This window comes from Aspergillus brasiliensis (genome assembly GCF_001889945.1).
Source record: "Aspergillus brasiliensis CBS 101740 unplaced genomic scaffold ASPBRscaffold_6, whole genome shotgun sequence".
Taxonomy (NCBI): domain Eukaryota; kingdom Fungi; phylum Ascomycota; class Eurotiomycetes; order Eurotiales; family Aspergillaceae; genus Aspergillus; species Aspergillus brasiliensis.
This window is the reverse complement of record NW_027137447.1, coordinates 36,434-54,487: the sequence shown is the minus strand read 5'-3', so window position 1 is coordinate 54,487 and position 18,054 is coordinate 36,434. Positions and strand designations below refer to the sequence as shown.

At 47.9% G+C, this 18,054-nt stretch overlaps 5 protein-coding genes across 5 annotated transcripts; 3 read left to right on the top strand and 2 right to left on the bottom strand.

Annotated features, from left to right (window-relative positions):
* Nucleotides 1-4,039: 4,039 nt before the first annotated feature.
* On the top strand, nt 4,040-5,881 carry ASPBRDRAFT_29948 (NDT80/PhoG-like DNA-binding family protein; the record flags this gene model as incomplete). Its single annotated transcript, XM_067622714.1, has 2 exons — nt 4,040-4,185; nt 4,246-5,881. The coding sequence occupies 2 exons, from the start codon at nt 4,040-4,042 to the stop codon at nt 5,879-5,881; spliced, it is 1,782 nt and encodes a 593-aa protein (XP_067478773.1).
* An 825-nt stretch (nt 5,882-6,706) lies between these two features.
* ASPBRDRAFT_567132 (cleavage/polyadenylation factor CFT1) lies at nt 6,707-11,816 on the bottom strand. Its single transcript, XM_067627611.1, has 9 exons — nt 9,624-11,816; nt 9,262-9,575; nt 9,002-9,169; nt 8,568-8,927; nt 8,316-8,514; nt 8,191-8,266; nt 7,678-8,131; nt 7,461-7,608; nt 6,707-7,405 (listed from the first exon to the last, which is right to left on the bottom strand). Exons 1-9 carry the CDS (start codon nt 11,605-11,607, stop codon nt 6,924-6,926), a joined length of 4,185 nt encoding a protein of 1,394 aa, XP_067478772.1. The 5' UTR covers nt 11,608-11,816; the 3' UTR covers nt 6,707-6,923.
* Nucleotides 11,817-12,206: 390 nt separating this feature from the next.
* On the top strand, nt 12,207-14,099 carry ASPBRDRAFT_126490 (putative LMBR1 domain protein; the record flags this gene model as incomplete). Its single annotated transcript, XM_067617872.1, has 3 exons — nt 12,207-12,756; nt 12,854-13,852; nt 13,915-14,099. The coding sequence occupies 3 exons, from the start codon at nt 12,207-12,209 to the stop codon at nt 14,097-14,099; spliced, it is 1,734 nt and encodes a 577-aa protein (XP_067478771.1).
* Nucleotides 13,903-15,158, bottom strand: ASPBRDRAFT_566950 (uncharacterized protein). The gene is made up of 5 exons (XM_067627607.1): nt 15,144-15,158; nt 14,690-15,093; nt 14,574-14,632; nt 14,455-14,519; nt 13,903-14,393 (listed from the first exon to the last, which is right to left on the bottom strand). The coding sequence occupies exons 2-5, from the start codon at nt 14,918-14,920 to the stop codon at nt 14,329-14,331; spliced, it is 420 nt and encodes a 139-aa protein (XP_067478770.1). The 5' UTR covers nt 14,921-15,093; nt 15,144-15,158; the 3' UTR covers nt 13,903-14,328.
* A 588-nt stretch (nt 15,159-15,746) lies between these two features.
* ASPBRDRAFT_42859 (Atg14 domain-containing protein) lies at nt 15,747-17,899 on the top strand. Its single transcript, XM_067624883.1, has 2 exons — nt 15,747-16,600; nt 16,656-17,899. The coding sequence occupies exons 1-2, from the start codon at nt 15,964-15,966 to the stop codon at nt 17,591-17,593; spliced, it is 1,575 nt and encodes a 524-aa protein (XP_067478769.1). The 5' UTR covers nt 15,747-15,963; the 3' UTR covers nt 17,594-17,899.
* Nucleotides 17,900-18,054: the final 155 nt, after the last annotated feature.

Sequence of the window (18,054 nt, the reverse complement as noted above, 5' to 3'; positions counted from 1 at the left end):
GATGCTGATGATGATTAAAGGTTGTTGTTGATGATGTTGAAGGCGTTGGATCCACCTCTCAGCTGAGGGGCATACCGTAGTTAGCTACCTTGGATACAGTATTGTGTGTAAGCGTTTACCAGGCTTGTAGTAACTTACTAACTATATCTGGAAGCGTTTCATTTCGTTTCGTTTGAAGAGTAGACAGGTCCTGGGTAGGAAGTGGGAAGGGTAAGGGTACTACTAGTCGATAGACTGCATGCGGAGAAATCAGTGGTGAGCAGCACTAATCAGAACAATAAAACTTTTAAGTACTAGTTACACAACACTACTGAGTTAATGGTAACCCCCCCATCCCCCAATCCCTTGTTTTCTAACCATGTAACTCAAATTTGTGGGCTTGGGCGCCCCGTCATCCCAGGGCCACATTGCTGCAGGTGGGTTAGTGATCTCTTGATTTTCGCACGAGCGTTTTTGCTAATGCGCCCCTCCCCCCCAAACCGTAAGAGGATTGTGAGTGTATGCAAAGGAGAAACAAGCTTATATAACAAAGAGAGAAAGATAAACCGATGAAAATGGTTGATTTGACTCCGATTGGTAATAATTGTGCTGTAGTAAGCTTTCTACTAGAGTTTAGTACATTCTCTAGTTATTAATTTTACGTGTGAGAAATTAGCAGATTAGTTTCAGATAGTATAGGGCGATAAGTAGTCCTACAGAATTGAAATCGTACGTGCGACAAGCCTTTGATTCATTCAAATCAACATTTAACTGCGCTAGGCTGGGTCTACTTGCCTATGAGGGTCCTCATACAAAAGTATCGTGTCCATCAAGACTTGCTTTATCTTTATCTCTTTTTCTCGCTGCATGTGCTAATGGGTCTCTAACCTGCGCTCGAGGCACGGGCATACTTGGCTCTATCTTGCGATGGTTGGCCGCCATGATGGCTGGGGTCGGAGAAATAATCCATCACTGATGACAGGAGACATTGGGACAGGCGATTTCCAAATCAACAACTTTGGACCATAATAGTAGTAGTGTTGCTAAAAACACAGATTATAGCTACGTCGCCGGGATAGCCGTCTCCGGGTTTACCTATTTTATTTCATCTTTACTCTTCTATGTTTTATTTTCTCAGCTTACCTGTTTAGGTAAAACCGTCGCTGCAGGTAAGCCTCATACTAATACTATGGAGTAGCAGTACTCTTACTGGTCCGGAGGGGGGCTTAGATGAGATTGGCCAAAACCCGAACTCTTTGAACTTGGAAATTCTTCTATTTCATGTATCAGCTTGATGAGGCGCATCCAGAATGGTATCCTGTATTCTAGGATCATCATCGCCATAACTATCATCAACATTGCCCCGGTTGCCTTGGAAGAGGGGTTTGCTAATGGTACTTCCCTCGGCCGATGTTAGCCGAGAAAGTTTGAGTCTATCTTATTTAGAATGAGACCACGTTTACTTTAGGTCATGGTTTTTTTTTCCCTTCTTTTTTTTTTTTTTCCTTCCTTTTCCTCTCCCTTCTCACAGTACCCAGAGTTGGTCTTTGTTCCTTGCTCACTTCCAATCTGTCCTCCTTGAACAAGAATATAGCTCACAATACCTCGGTAAGTATCTTCATCATGCCGAAAACAGCAGACTTAGGTGCTCAAGTTATAAGATTGGCAGAGCCGTTAACAAGGCTGACCTATAGAGTAAGGTCCTGACCCTGGATTCCCCGGGTTTTAGTGGGTCTCCCTTGAACCAACTCCTAAGCACCCATTCACTTTCTGGTAGGACTTTAAAAGTGGCTGTCCCTTCCACCCAACGGCTGCATGCAAATTGGAAATTCCTGGACAAGCATCACCTGATCCGGCAGGTCCTGAATGGGTCCCAGGGACCGATACCTGTAGACAGAATTCATGCTTTGCAGTTTAGGTAGATTACAAATAGTACCACATTAGGAAACGTCCGCCATTTTTTTCCCAGTTTCAAGATAAAAAACGGCGAAATAAGTAGCAATGACGTAGGACCGCACCTGAGCACGTGATCTATATGGTCTTCTTCTAGATTACAGAGGGATGAAGTTACCGCAGCCTAGAAGGTTATACAGACTTTTGCACCATCCTTAATCTACGTACTTATCAGCACGATAAGTGGCTGTCAGTTGTGCTCCCGGAGCCTAATAATTCCCTGGGAACGCTAGAGCATAGTCTACAACTCGGTTCTCACAGCATGTCTCGGAACAATTGCTCTTCGAAAACGGGGAGGAAGGAAGGTCCTGATCGGAAATGTCAGAGATACTTCTTTCAATGTTTTCGTGTTTTGGTTTTGTTGGAGTTTTGCTGTCTTTGTTATCAGTTTCGATTCTACTGAAATAACAAATTGGAGAGATTATATGGGGGGAAAGAAAAATAAATTGAAATAACGCGGAAGTAAATAATAAAAGAAAGTGCCAGCTTAGAAAGAAGGACAGGGAATCCAAAGGAGGAAGCGTGTATGAAAAAGAGAAGAGTAAAGTCATTGACAGTCTCTCTTTCAGTGGATTAACTAATTAATCGATTACTTCTCTTTTTTGACGGATTAGGAGTGTTGCAGGCTACAATTCGAAATCCGAAATACCCGTCTCCGGCTTGAGCTTTTTGTTCTTGAATTTCACTGTGCTCCGCGTAGGGATCCGAATAGGAAGCAACAAACAGCGTCTCAACTTGTGCAGATGCTTTTAGTTTACATCGTGATGATCCACATCGGCCCAGCGCATCAGCTTCTTTTGGTCAACTTAAACCCCTTTCGTAAATGTAAAGTAAAAGTAAAGTAACCAAGTTCAGAATTTGTGTTGCCCTCATTCGTTGGGTACCTTAGGTAATTTCATTCAAGCTAAACTCGATCCAGGGAAAGGTGAAAAAGAAAAGTGGACGGTTTGACTTCTGTACTTTATCCGTACTGTGGACCAAATCCCCGAAACGTCTGGCCAGTCCGTCTCTCTTTCTCTCTCTGTCTCTTTCTCTGTCTCTTTCCCCCAGTCCCTCTCTCCTCCACTCTTCCCCCCTCCCCTCCCCTCCTCCTCCATTTTCCCCTCCTCCCACCATTTCACTTTTCTTCTTTAATTTTCCTTTTCTATTTTTCCCCCCCTTATTTTCCCTTTTGCTTTTACTCCACCATCCGCCCCTCTCTCTGGGCTCTTGCTGCGGCCCCATCGCCGGGTCCGTCTGCCTGGCCCTTCTCCTCTCTTATCTCCTCCGGAAATCCCCATCCATACCAGCCTAGGCTCGCTCCGGATCTTGTCTAGTGAATCGTCAACTTCTTTGGACGCTCTTTCCCTGAGAAATCGCTCCCGTCTCCACCAACCAACCACAAGCTGTTTTCTCCAAATGCACTGACTTCGGGCGAATCCGATCCACTCCAGGCGGTGGCTGCTTGCTGCTCCTGCTATGATCAACTATTACCACTACTACTACTTCTACTAACTACTTCGACTACCACTTGCTCTTTACTTACTTACACTCCACAGCTCTTCATGATCTCCTCCGACTACTTACGACTTGCTGCAAACTACAACTACTGCCACTACTGCTCCTCTTCCTCTTCTTCTTCTTTCCTTGTACCTGCCCGGCACTTGCCGTTATTCTTTCTCATTCCATTTTAGGTTTATCTTTTCTACTCCTCCTTCTCGTTCTTCGACCTCTTAGTCTTTTTTGTTTTTAGGCTCCTTACCCCCTCCAGATGCTCGATTGTCCTCTGCTGTAATCCCTTGGACCTCTTCTTCCTTTTTTTTAATTTTTGTTTTATCCTTTTAAATTCAGTGCCAGTCACGTCGGGGGCTGGCTTTTCTCTCTGGGTTCAACCCGCCCATGTACTCTTCCCCCTCTAGCTTCACCCGCGTCCTCCGCGCTCGTCGCGACCACCCTGCTTCATCTTCGCCGGAATCGATTCGTCTTCGAACTCTTTCCTCCGTCAACCATTTCATGCACTTCCATCCGGACTCTTTCACCCCCTCAATCTGAACGTTTCCTGCCAATTTGAAGACATCACTTCCACTATTGCGGTTGCCCTAATCGCCTCGTGTCCTGCCGCCCCGCCATGGAGGGCTTTGATACTATGGCTATGCCTTACCTGGCCAGCCCGTTATCGCTCGGCAATATACAAAGCACCGACTACCTCAATTCAATGTCCGGCATGGACCTGCCTGAACAACGTTCCAACTTCGATTCTGAAACATTCGTGAGGTAAGTTGTCGCTGACATCGTCCCCTCTAGAGGTCGCGTTCTGACATACAATCCCGCTAGTGGGGACGACATCGCATTCTCTCAACATGCTTTACCTCCCGCATCGTTGAAACGCTTTCCCTCCGGTTATGAAGATCCGTTCACGGACATGGTCGCTCCGTTCGAACCTGCGCCGCCCGAGCAACCTCCTGATTCTATAGACCATAACAATAAACTGCTGAGCTTCTCCATGCCTGCGTATGGTTTCACGCTGTTAGATTACTCATTACGCCGCACCTCGATATCGCTCTCTGCTCAGTTGCACGGCATGTTTTTTCTTGCAGAGTCGCCTTGGACCACATCTCCTACCGAGAATGCCCCGCCTCAGCAGGGAGCGGAGCTGACGTGCTACCGCCGAAACCTATTTCAGATCACAGGATCTGTTACCCTGCCACGGAGCTTACGCTACATAATGACGGAGCAAGGCGATCGGATTCCTATCCTGGCCCAAGAACTTACTGTGTCTGCTACTGAGTCGGTTGAAGGCAATTCCGTCAAGATCATCTCGGTTCCTTGGAAGACCCCCGCTGCAAATGTAAACCCTACGACTGAAGATGGGAACAATGTCTCTAGCGGGAACGGTGGGAACTCTAATAGCAACAATCCTACTATCAAGGTTGAAAAGGAGCCACCTCCGATTCCATTAGATATCATGGCTGGACAAGACCTTGATACTGACTACGCTACCTTCCCTATTGCCTGGAAACGACTTCAATTCCGTGTTGCTACTGCCAATAACGGGCGCAGAAAAGAACTTCAGCAGCACTTCGTTATTCGCTTGAAGGTGGTAGCTACGCTGTCCACTGGTGCCAAGATACCCGTCTGCGAAGTACAGTCGGGCCCCGTCATAGTCCGGGGTCGGAGCCCACGCAACTTCCAGTCTCGCAAAGACCTGCCATTGAGCAACAGTGCTGCAGCATCGCGGAAAAGTGCACAAGCCGCCCAATCGGCTGCTGTTAACCGAACCCCAACCGGCGATTCCGCGCCCCATTCTGGCACAGCACCGGCCAAGGCCAAAGCCACTTTGAAGAGCAGTTCCCCGGAGACGTCTACATCCCAGGGTGGTGTAGTTGGACAACAAGCTTCCCCGGATTGGGCGCAAGTGCCACCTCCCGTTGGCGGTGCGCATCCATCGACGGCTTTGCCTCACTCGACGGTATATACTCAGTCTAGCCCGGAGTTCTCGCGGCCAACAGACGCCCAACGACATCCAGTTGCTGCCCCCATCAACCTATCTCTCCTTGAAAATGATGATGGCAATGATTCGGTGAACCCGGCTGATCCAGCCGGACCAGCCTCCTCATATGCTAATGACATGTCGCATAAGCTTATGAACATGGATAATTCTGTAGCACCCCCGGCCAAAATGCGCAAGTTGTCTCATGGCTTACCCGAAACACAATCCCGAAGCTCGTCCTCTCTACCTTTACTCAATACCGCCAATATGCAGCAGCCCTTCGCCTCCACACTCCCATTTCCAAATGAGAGTGCCGACTTACTATATGAGTATTTCCCCTTGGGCTTGGATGATTGGCAAGCACCCGTCGATGCAGTATATCGACCACATGTTGTGCACCACACAAATCTACCTGAAGTGAAATTTGTTGCTGCGCGCGGCCGAAGCAAACGATATTTCGCTGCGGAAGATGTCTTTTGATGATGATGATGAACATGAAATGCGTGATGAGCCATCGGGGCTAATTTCATACATCTGCAACTGGCCTTAGAGAGGGTCCCTAGACTCCAGCAACTCCTCCAATTGTTTCTTCTCTGGCCACTTATGCACCCTGCGTTCGCCTACACTTCCTGGCAGGCTGGTTATATATGATCTAGAGCACTTCCTCTGGCGGACACCAGCCCAGTGATCCCCATATTCTCTTTGCCCTTTCAACTCATCCTTGTCCCACAACACCCCGTTTGCCTTATTTCTATCACGCTGTTTTACTTTCTCTGCTTTTATCTGCGTTTCCGCTTTCCCCCACGCCGCCCCTCCCCCCTGCCTTTTTGGGTCTTGGGATGTACGGCTATTGAAACGATTCTTCCCTAGTAAAGGATATCAGTCGCGGCGCGATGGAGTCATGGATAGGAAGCGGATTTTGGGCTCTTCGCCTTTCGGGCGTGTTTCTCTACGTTGTTATTCTTCCATTTTTTTTTTCTTTTCCCGGCCCCGACTCTTATTTCTGTTTCACGGGTCGCCGTTCTTCCCATTCTTCTCTATTTTTCTCTTCTTCTGATTGCATATATCTGAAAGGAGGTCTTGTCTAGTAATTATCTTCGCCGGCTACGGGACCGAAGAAAGAGTATTGCTCGGCTGGTCGTCTGGGACGTTCCTGTACCAAAATCTGTTTTTACATTTGACTTCGTCAGTCGGTATCTGTGATGCGCTGCACTTGCGTTTATACGCACTGTTCTGGTTTTTATACGGGGAAACTACAAGGTGTAATAATTATCCACGCTGAGCGAATGCAGGTATACGCGGACCCAGTCCCTTACAATATATACTATGTTAGCATAGAATTTGATTTCTGCGAGTACGGAGTAGCGTTCTTATGCACTTAATTTGGGCCCATTGTATAGTATGGGACAACATTGTGCCCAAGATTTCGTGGAACGTTTCGGTTTCTGATTGATCTAATCTAAGCCGGCACGCCGGGCCAGTGCAACTTATGAACAACAGGTCCCTTACGGAGTCGGTGTTGCTAGAGATAGCCCAGGCCATCCCCACTAATGGCCTCAAGGTCGGCCTTTATCTCCCATTCACGTGCACCCACGCGTCCTGCGATCTCTGTCTTGCGTTGCTTGCTCATATCTATCCACTTGAATAAGATATTACCATCGAGCATGCCCCTGCCAGCTGTACCATCGCTCTCCACTGCCCGGAAGGCTCGGGGATTAAGACCGCAGGGATGTTCCAGTGTATTCGTCAGCTGCGACTGCAAAGCAGACAATCTGCGGTATGATTCTTCAGGCATGCAGGTGATTAAGCCAAGAGAACCGTTCTGTGTGGTTATCAGGACTTGGTGGAGGGGGCTCTGGCTGTCGATATCCATTTCGTCCGAATCGGAGATTATCTTCTCTGAAGAAACCATGGTACGTGGCAGAAGGGTTAACGTAGAGGTAAAGTTGCCCGTATGGAACTTACTGCGGCTAAGCAGCTTGTCGCCGTTCGAGGATTTAGGATCTGATGCGATTAGCTGAGGGTCTTCGGGTGATTCTCTTGACTGGTTTAGTCTTACCTTCCGGATCATACTGTAATACATGAATGTTGCAATCGCTGTCGGCCACAACAATGAATAGCCTTTTACCGTCTGGAAGGAACTCGGCCGCGGACACCTCAAGGTAGTCTAGGTCCTTGGCAAAAAGGCTCATTTTGTAGGGCTCCTCCTGAAAAGCGGACATGTTAGCTTGGCATACTCATGTTGGTTCCATAGTGAAAGAGCACGGAGACAGTACCGAATAGCCTGCGAACCACACCCCTTTCACGGCATCGCCAAGGATGCACATCCCAGTGCCTTTGAGCTCTTTTACCACACTGACATAACACTGCATGTCCATAAAAGCAACAGGGAGAAGGCTACCATCCTCCTTGAGGCCTCTGACCATACACTTCTGTCCTTGTGCCACCAGAACGAAGCCCTGGCCACCAATTTCAGATAGCGCAGTCACGGCACCCTTCACTGGTTCCTTGCCAATGAGCTTCAACTTGCGATCTGTCTCAGGGTTGTCTGGGTCTGGAACAACCTGCACGACCTCGAAAACATAGATGCAGCCGCGTGAAGGTATGTCTTCGCCCCGGGCGAACGCAGTACCCACAACGATCATGTCCTTGCGTTCGTGGGTGTTTTCTGATACTTCAAGACTCATATTTTTGATTGCCATTACGTACTCGTCCGCGGCGAGAGAATAACTGTGCAAGTGAAGAGTTAGGATGACCTAGTCATGACGCTATGGATAATGACCTCGTACCTGTCAATGATAGACCATGTATTGGGGCTAACAAGCTTTATAAAGCTTCCACACGCTGATGGCAAAAACGAAATAGCTAGACAGCCTCAGTATGGCCCTCTAGACAGGTAAACTGAGGAACAAACCTTCATTACGCCATTCTGGGTGCAACTCATCATCCTCAGGCAATTTGAAATCGGTTGAATGACACGTCCCTAGTACGTACATCCCAGAAGAGGTGGAATATGCTAAGTGGTCGACTTGTTCTCCTAGATGCACCTTTTTCAAAGTCCACTGGTAATCGAATCGTGTCATGGGGGGAAGCTGACAAAACCGAACCATATTCTGCCCATTAAGTTAGCATATCCCTATAACGAATTTCCCTTGTAATTGCGAACCTGCGAGTCCAGATAGATAAACCCCTTGCTACATTCCGGGGTATCTAAGCTGCTTACGCTCCGGGAATCTTCCCCTCTTAAGCGCAGAAAGTGCGGCGCACTTGCGGATGTTCTGAGGATGAACCCTGCCGAAGCACCAGGCATGAATACAGCACTGAGTCCCGAAATATCGGGCAGGACACGCAGTGGCCTGATCCTGTTACCTGACTCATCAGGCTGTGTTGCACTGACACCAGGTGAGATTCTTGGAAGGACACTGTTTGTTTCTTTGGAAAATTTCAGGCTGTGAATTCCTCCGGCTGATTCAGTTGACACCACAAAAGGTTTGTAGATTATCAAATCATCAGTCTCGGAACGTAACTATCGAGGCCTCGGTTAGCACACCAGAGCCAGTGATTGAGAGGCGGTCCAGAGGGACCAATATGGTGGCATACAATCAGATACGGCGAAGCACTCCACGTTTCCCCAAGATCAGCGACGATGGCCTCTATCAAATTTTCACGTGCACCAGACCGCTTAGGTGGCTCGCTAGATAAGAGAGGCGACAGGCCGTCTATCCCCTCGATTATCGATATCAGCTTCTGATCGCTGACGCGATATACCTGATCATTTCAAAAGCATTAGATGCCATCAACGCAGGGCGGAAGACGATCGGAATAAAGCTCCTCTCGCAGAGTAGACTCATGGAACTTACGAAAAGCTTGCAATCATGGCTGAGTAGAAATAGAAACATATCGTTCTTGGCTGGCTCACTCGGTGTTCGAGCAATGGAAGAAAATAGCCCGGTTTTGTCGCTGTACAAGCAACAGGATAGCCACTTTCCAGATGCTATATCCTCACCAAGGACGACTTCATCGAGATCTCCACTGTCGTCCGCTTGAAGGAGCAATAACGTAGAGTCGTCTCGTAGGATTGCAAGACAAGAGTCGGCCAAACTGGCACTGACAGCCATTCGTTCATCATTCGTGTCATCGTCCCATATCGGGTAGATTTGAGTTAACCCCAGGTCTGTTCCGTTAGAAAAGTTACGTCGTCACCATCTCGGTATATACTTACCAATGTCATAACTCCGCACTTCGTTCTTCAGGACTTGGACCACGCGCTTCCTGCTTTCCTGCGTCCCAATGTTAATAGTCACATCTTCGTTGGGATTGAAATCGGGTGCTCTGAAAGGCTTCAGATCATGGCCATCCACTACGAAGATGGATGATTCTTCCCTGTCGGAACCTTTGACTTCCGTTGCAATAACATAGCATCGCTGCGATCGTTGTCCTGTCTCATCAGACATTTCTGGGTCAGTTGCTTCGTCCCAGGTCAATGAAGCTGTCCAGATACAGTCTATTGACTCGAGTGACATTGAGGCAACGACATGGGGATCAATCTCGCGGGCCATTACTACCAAACCGCCGCTTTTATGAGAGCCTTGGGAAGCTACTACCTGCAGCTCTGGAGAAGTACTATTGGTACGATTGCCTCCCTTTTCTTGATTCGTGGATAGCCTCTTTCCCATGGTTATGTCCCTCAGAGGGCCGATGTTGATAAGTTTATCGTGCACCCGGAAGTCATACAGCCCGAAAGCAGATGATTCTGCCGACGGCCGGCGGCCGGTAAGTGTCGTGTCCGGGGACGTAGAATAGAGATCGTCTTCATACACATCGTCCTCACTCTGATCCTCTTCTGACATATCTGCAGAGTCTTCTAGCACTTGCTTCGCTTGGAGACGATGCTTTTTTGCGCTGGAGGATGAGTAAGAATAGCCTAGAAGCACCGAATCACCATCCTCGCTGCCAAGGAAGATTTTCCCATCACCTATGAAGGTTGAAGCTGCAGCAGCAGAATCAATGGAGGCAAGATGTGCGTGAGCTGGCAGTAGGTGAACCGAGATCCCAGAAACTGATCTCCCATCTAACTTAAATTTCAAGATGGCCATTTCCCCGGTAGGAAGCACCAAAAGCATGTCTCCACTGCTATCCCCGAGACACTCGACGATACAGTTCTCAAGACGTAATGCCAGATCGGACTGGTCAGTCATAGAAAATGATGAAACTTGTCTTGAAAACTCGTTGACTCCAACGGCGTTGGTCTTGCCTGCCTGGTCAATGTGCACAAGTTCGTTGGACCCGATTAATAAGGCACCACCAACAGGAGGTGGGAGGGCCACCACCTTGAAAAGGTCACTAGGCAGCCTTGACACGGACAGTAGTATCGTGGAAGCTTGCTGCTCCAAATCTAGCGTAAACACAGTATAGAAAACCACGTCTTTTCTTTCAGGCAGAAGTGCATTTGATGTTGCAACTTGAGAATATAATATGCCAAAGGTCGGTTCCCGATACTCATATAGGAAAGCAAGGCTTATTGGGTGAAGTATGGAAGGATCCAATGTTGTCAAGGGCAGGACAAAAGACGGGGCATATGGAGTTTGATACGCAGTACCCTCTTTAGCCTTATCAGCAACAGTGCTGCCTCCAAAATCGTGATCGGTTGATATGCCTTCCCCGAGGTCTGACCCATAATCATCCATGACCAGGTCATCTCCTGGCTGATGGAAAGGGATAATGGCGAGATTCCGAATCCCAAAGTTGAATATCGCACATCTACTGCTTGGGTCCACACTGAGGATGCTGCCACAGTTTTTCAGGTCAGGAACCCACGGACTACGGGTCAGATCATCTCGCTCATAATAATGAATAGAAATGGTGGAGATGCCACGATGCTCCGGGTCCCATTCAATCAAGCTAAGTTTGGCATTCCGAAAAGCAACCAACACAGCTTCTCCGCCGCTCCTGCTGTTGAGGATTTTGACCCGGCAAAGACCAGTCACAGTCCCCGAGAGTGAGTACTCTTTTTCCAAGAGGAGCTTCGTCGATTCCTGCTGTGCGTCGGCTACTTCCGCATTGGAGGCAACTTTATGCAGCGAATAGATCTGCAGCAGTGATGTTCGAACCACAATAAGATTGTTTGATGTTGCCGCAAGGAAAGGAACCGCCAATGCATGGGTGACCCCAGTAGGGGGCAATAGTTCAGTATAGCACTGCATCATGCGTTTACCAACCCCGTGAATTGCTTTGTCTAGGGGTGTTCAACTCTCCCCGTCAAACCCAGTTTACTCTACTGACTGCGCAAAAAACAGCATTGCCAGAAAAGTAAAGACGGGCTAAGCAGAGGGTTGCTGTGCAAAAGGGGAACACTTATGTTGAGTTTGAGATGACGGCGACGAAAATAAATAGTAACCCGAAGCTTCATCACAACATTCCTAGCTAAGACGGGCATGATTGGAGGTTCCGTGCCTCAAGTGCGATGCAACACGTGACAATCTATCGGCCTGCCAGGCGATGACGTAAGACGTGCGGACTTTTTGACACCAAAAGTGAAATGTTGTTTGATGGACCTCCACAACTACGATTCAATTTCCCTACCTGCCTCCCTTGGTTATTCCTATCGTCATGCCCGTCTTGAGTGATCTGGGTATGAATGCAACTTGATACATAATAGGATCTAGCTCGTCTACTCATTATTACCGACGCGAAAAGATCGTCGGATTTGGAGTCTTGACAGTACATGCACCCAGCCCTTTGCGGACCTTTTGTCTTTCCTGTTGTCTTTCGCCTTCTGTAGGGCCTAAATCTATCTCTAATCAACATGGCCCTTCTACAAACATCCCTCATATGGGCAGTGTACGCGATTGTGGTAGCTGTTCTGGTAATGGTAGCGTCGGTGTTCATCTATACTTATCAAACTCCTCGGGATCGCTCTCCAGTCGTGACGTTCACGTGTATATTTGCGATTACAAGCTTGCTTGCTACTGTTCTTTTGCTGCCCGTGGATGTTGCTTTAATCTCTTCTACGACATCCTCGAAGCTTGGTCAAAGAAAACCCTGGGCCACTCAGGATGAAGTAGATAAGATTGTTTCTCTATTAACGGCTGTGTATTACCTCCTTTACTCTCTTGATGCATTTCTGTGCCTTCTCGCAATCCCATTTGTCTATTTCTGGTACGAAGAATACGATGAAGTGGCCGTCGAAGCAGGTGAGCAATCTGCTGCCAAACGACTTTGGACCGCGTTCAAGTACACTCTCTCGTTTATTGCGATAGTGGTCGTGCTTTTCATTGTTGGCTTTCTTGTTCCTGTTTCGAACCAGAAGGACAGCAAGGTATCAGACTACCTCAGGAAGCTTTTGGCTGAGGATCGTAAGATCTCCCCTTCGCTTCTCTTCAGCATATCCCTACTCTTATTCTTCCAAGATACCTGCTCATCATAATGTTATACTGATTGGCTTCCATTTAGGCGGCGAGAGGGTCCTTACGTTCACCCTTGGCTTACTGATAACAACGGGTCTGCTTCTTTATATCCTATATACCTCGATAGGCCTTGCTGTTCTCCCCATGAGGATGATAAGGGCAGCTCCATCAATGTCAGATATGACCTGGAAAGCGTCGACGGCTGCACAGCTCGAATCTAACCGAGAGCGTCAGCGCCAGCTGGAAGGTCGCTGTAGAGGAGACCCGGGTCTTCTCTCTTCTAAGGAACGTAGAGAGCTCGATACCCTCGTTCGAGACGAGAGGACACTTATCAGGCGGCAGCGCTTGGCAGAAGAGGCTGATGGTGAGGGTCGTGGCCGATTTATGAGGGCATGGCTAAAGACCACGGCTTTCTTCCGCCCATTGAAGCTGCTAGGTGGGATCGCCATACTCTTGATCGCACTCATGATATGGATATCGATGCTTTTAACGGCGATTGACAAAGCCAAGAATTCCATCTGCAAACAACGCTGCGGATACATACTCAGTCGCATTGGGGTTTTCAATCCCATCAACTGGGTATTCGTTCAGTCTGCCAAAGTATTTCCGGTCGACTACGCCGTTTTTACAATAATTGTTTTGGTGTTGTTTGGCAGTTCAGTGGTCGGGATATCTACCATTGGCATTCGCTTCCTCTGGATTAGAATATTTCGGATCAGAAAGGGACACACGTCTCCGCAAGCCCTGCTGCTCACCACTGCCATGCTGATGTTGATAATACTAGCATTGGACTATTCGATTCCCATGCTTGTTGCACCCCAGTACGCAACTTTTGGACCGCAGACATTCTGTGATCGCCCCCAGAGCCAGCAATCAGATTGTCTGACAAACAAACGTTTAATCAAGCCATGCTCGGAACTCACAGATAACACAGCCGCCAAGCGAGTTTGCACACCCAGCGTCACTAGTATGTTTCTCAATCGCGTGACGATAAGCTACCCCTTTTTCGGCACAGTGTTCTTCTGGTCCCAATTCATCTTCCTCGGTAAGTGAGCACCGTCAGTCCTAGTAAAGCTAATCACAGACTAATGAGATTAATATTTCCAGGTATCTACCTGATTGTCTTGGTCACCTCTTTCATCCGCCATCCGAAACTTGATGAACGTCTACTGGACCAGGATGCCGAGGAGGCTGAGGAGGAAGGGCTACTGGCAACCTCTGGAAGAGGTGTAGGTATCGCCTATCAAGGTATCGGTGGACGGAGCAACTTCTCGAGTATAGCAGGGGGGTAGTTTACTTGGACTTATACTGGCTTATCATGTCGATATTGAGGAACATCAATAGCTTGGCTTGTAACATCTGGGTCAAAATCATTCATTGCTATGCGAATGAAACAGTAGAGTTCCATCAAATACCTTGTATGACAACCTGTAATCAATTAAATCACCTACAGTTTCGGTATGGGGTAAGGCAACAAAAGAGCGAGCTTGATTTTCAAGAACCATTCCCTTCCTAGGAACCTCAGGGCTTGAGGCGGTCGTTTAATAATGCAAGGGCACTTTCGAAAGCCTTCACAACATCGACATCTGAGTCACCGTCAGCAACAATGTACATAAGAAGGGGAGCAATGAGGTTAATCTTACGTACAGTGCTTGCGCTTCAATTCTAGATCTTCTTCAGATGTCTGAACATGTTTCATTTGCGTCTTAAATCTGCAATAGCATTAGTGATTGCGTTGAAAGCTTCGGAGACTTGAGAGGGCCAACCTTTTTAATGCTCTAATTTCATCACGCATTATAGTTGTTTCCGACCACGCCATGAAGATCTAAGAGGCAATCAATTATTAGAAAGGGACCACAAAATCAATAATGTCTGTAAGCACCTCCAGCAACTTGGCGACACGGCTGCATAATTCTTTTTCGGCCTTTTCATGCCTTCCCATAAATGTAATGTATTCTTCTTGAAGCTGGTCCCAATCATAGTCACTGAGATTCTCTGAAAGTGGAGGCATATTATGCTGAAGGGTCTTTAGAGACTCGGTGCGAAGGTCGCTCTGATGCAGATCACGATCAGGAAAACTGGGCCCTGCAAGTTCCCTACTTGAAGAAGCCATGGCGAGGATTCTATTATAACCCCTAGGCTAAGAATCAAGCATCGAATAAGAGCAGCTGCAGTAAGAATCAAAGAGAAAGATCTAGGTATATCGTGTAGGCACGGATCACGTGTTTCTGCAGACCATGCTCACATTTGCTGCTCAAAATAAACTGGGAGCCGACCAGGTGAGTTCTGTTGAATATTAGCATGCAAAACATAGACATATACGTGACTCAACTGACATCGCCTAGCGCTAAAGGTGGCTCTTCTTGGAGTGATATGGCAGGCAGACGTACGCAAATAGTGAACTTGATGGCTAGTCAAGCATCGAGGGGAAAGCGAGAGGGGTCAGGTGATCGCAGCTGTCCACCGTACGTATATCGCATTTTTGCTTTCGATTGAAATCTTTTTGAGTATGCCGAAAGCTTGACTACAGATCCGTCTCAATGTACCAAACTCTGATAATGTCATCATTCAGCTCTTGGAGATGGCCGATAGTTGCGGTTGACCACTACTCATTACCACTATGCTTCTGTAAACGCATTGTACATTTCGGGAAACTCAGGTATTCCTTGTGTGTATGGACAAGCCGACTGGTATACCAAGTTGGATTGCCTCAATCTGCTATGGTAATCCAGCGAATATTTCCTTCGTTCATACCAAGAACTACTGAATTCGAGCTGGTGGAACTTTCAGCTGCTATCGCGGAAAGGAGCGGTGTGATAATTAACTACAACAACTGATGTAACTTATGCAACATGTGTGTCTGCCTTAGGCCACAAAATCAGTGCGAATAACGAGTAGTCAGGTGACGTAACGCAAACGGCGGCCTCCTTCGTTGGTTTCAGATAGGTCCATTGGTAATAATCGATCGTATTTCGTCCTATGTCACCGCTTGACTTGGCTGAGACATGAGGGCTTTCCTTCTCCATGATTTGTTCATGCAACATACGTGCTCGGAGCTAGGCAGTCGAGTTGGTAATCCATCACCGGAAACTCAAGGCCATGCGACTGTGAGCTACGGCGGTATCGATCAACGAAAGTGAGACAAAGCTTTTTGAGATGAGTTGTCATACATGTTTCCGTACTCCAACTTCGCGAACACGGTTTTTCTGCCCTACGTGTGCCCGTAATCAGCTGTATCAGCTCCGGGTCGAGAACGCCAGAGTCCTGCTCGAAAAGCAGTCTATCGCGGAACATGTCCAAGCTAGAGTGACCCCTGGGACAACCCCAGCGGACCGGTCAGGTGAAATCAAAGAGACTACCCTCGCTTACGAGAATGGGCTGTCTGCCAAGCGAAGCTTACAGATTATTGCTAAGGGAGAAGCCGAGTCGTGCGAAAGGATGAGGCTACTCGGTGATCAACTCGAAAATCTGACTGCCGAAATCAAAGACAAAAGACTTGAAATCTCTCAACGCAGACTCGCCCTCGCACGGCGGCACTCGGACTCTGAATCTGCGCGGTATCAGCTCGGCGAGCGGGAAGCTGCAATGTTGGCCAACATCCAGAACAATACCAAAAGGACGGATCATCTCTGGCATTCACTTCATAGCAAGACTGCAGAGGCCCGAATATTCCTCTGCCGAGAAGCTGCCAATCTTTATGGGCTACAGCGGAAAACAAGGAATAAGGATGGGATATCCCATGAAGTCTACACGATGGGTGGTATAGATATCCTCGATCTAAGGGACATGAACGGAAAGTTGCAGCTCTGCGATTATCAATTTATATCAGTTAGTAATGCTAAGGACAGGTGCCACACCAGCTTATATATCCACCTCCCTGCTTAATGTTGCTCACCTTCTCGTCCTTGTTTCGCATTATCTGTCTCTCAGACTCCCAGCGGAGATCACCTTGCCTCATAAAGACCATCCTATACCGACTATATGCTCGCCCTCTGCATCCTATCTATCACGGGATCCATATTCCGTAACATATGCGCTACGGCACCCACCATCTGTACCGCCTGAAACCAGAACCACCTCACCTCGTCCTCCCAGACCTCGGCCCCTCTCCATCGACAGAGCGCTTCCTAAGCTGGCTAGAGAGGACCCGGGAACGTATGCACTCTTTCTCGAAGGAGTGACGTTGCTGGCTTGGAATGTGTCATGGCTATGTCGGACTCAAGGCATAAACATAACATCAGATTCCTGGGAAGAAGTTTGTAACATCGGGAAGAATATGTGGCAACTCCTCGTGGCACCACCTGCGCAGCCATCGACATTATCAAGAGCCTTTGCTGGGCGCGACATACAGGCGAAGATGAGGGTATCAAAAGATTCCCCCCGAACTACCATTCAACGCACAATGTCATTCCCTATGCTAGGGCATTACTCCCATGGCACTGCACATTCCTTTCTGGGTGCTATCGAGGGGGTTGAATTTGTGCGCACTTGGAGACTTCCAACTCCAACAAAGATAGTGGATAAGCTGAAGTCAACTTTGTTGGGGGAAATGGCCAGTGCAGAATGGGAGCTGCTGGAAGGCGACTGGGAGGATGCAATTCAGGAGCCAAGTGAATCAATGCTTCTCCGGCATCCATCCATCACCTCTACCTCAGCTGAACGACAGGGCAATAGTAGCGCGGAAAACCTGAATGGTACAGTTGTCGGCGCGAGCAGCTTGAGTGGACCTCATGGACCCACTCGTCAGAAGGGTACCAGTGGCTGGACCAAGCTGAGAAACAGATAAGTAGATATAGGATTGAAGGTTTCTAACTTAGTATATAGATTACCATCAGGCTACAACGCCTGATAAGTAGCGCATAGAACTTAGGCCTCTGTTGTCTCTTAGTATCAACAAATCTGGGTGGGAATCGTCAGATAATAGCCACGTGGCCGTAGAGAGAAGAGATGTCGCGCGCAATCATATCCCTCCGAATTTGATTCGTCTACTTCAAGTAGCTACGTCCTGCTTTTCACAGCATAGAGTCATCTTCAAACAGACATCCCTAGCAACTGATAGTTATGAAAACCATTCCTAGTATATCCAGAAGCCTCGAAAATACCTTTTTCGAGCACCTATGGTGTGCTTCAGTCTCTCGCAGTTTGCTCCTACGAGATCATCCAATTTGATCATCAATCATGACTAGCCAGTTAACTAACTATCAGACTAATTCCTCAAGTAGCTGTGTGATTAGATAAGCTAGAATC

Excerpts from the sequence above, each read along its gene's own strand:
- ASPBRDRAFT_567132 (XM_067627611.1), bottom strand. The coding sequence starts at position 11,607 with ATGATGCAGTGCTATACTGAACTATTGCCCCCTACTGGGGTCACCCAT. Across the intron at positions 9,576-9,623 it reads AGTGCGGAGTTATGACATTG|ACCTGGGGTTAACTCAAATC; the intron begins GTAAGTATATAC and ends CTAACGGAACAG. Across the intron at positions 9,170-9,261 it reads GCCATGATTGCAAGCTTTTC|GTATATCGCGTCAGCGATCA; the intron begins GTAAGTTCCATG and ends TGAAATGATCAG.
- ASPBRDRAFT_566950 (XM_067627607.1), bottom strand. The coding sequence starts at position 14,920 with ATGGCTTCTTCAAGTAGGGAACTTGCAGGGCCCAGTTTTCCTGATCGT. Across the intron at positions 14,520-14,573 it reads GAAATTAGAGCATTAAAAAG|ATTTAAGACGCAAATGAAAC; the intron begins GTTGGCCCTCTC and ends ATGCTATTGCAG. Across the intron at positions 14,394-14,454 it reads AGAATTGAAGCGCAAGCACT|ATGTCGATGTTGTGAAGGCT; the intron begins GTACGTAAGATT and ends ACGGTGACTCAG.
- ASPBRDRAFT_42859 (XM_067624883.1), top strand. The coding sequence starts at position 15,964 with ATGAGTTGTCATACATGTTTCCGTACTCCAACTTCGCGAACACGGTTT. Across the intron at positions 16,601-16,655 it reads CGATCTAAGGGACATGAACG|GTGCCACACCAGCTTATATA; the intron begins GAAAGTTGCAGC and ends TGCTAAGGACAG.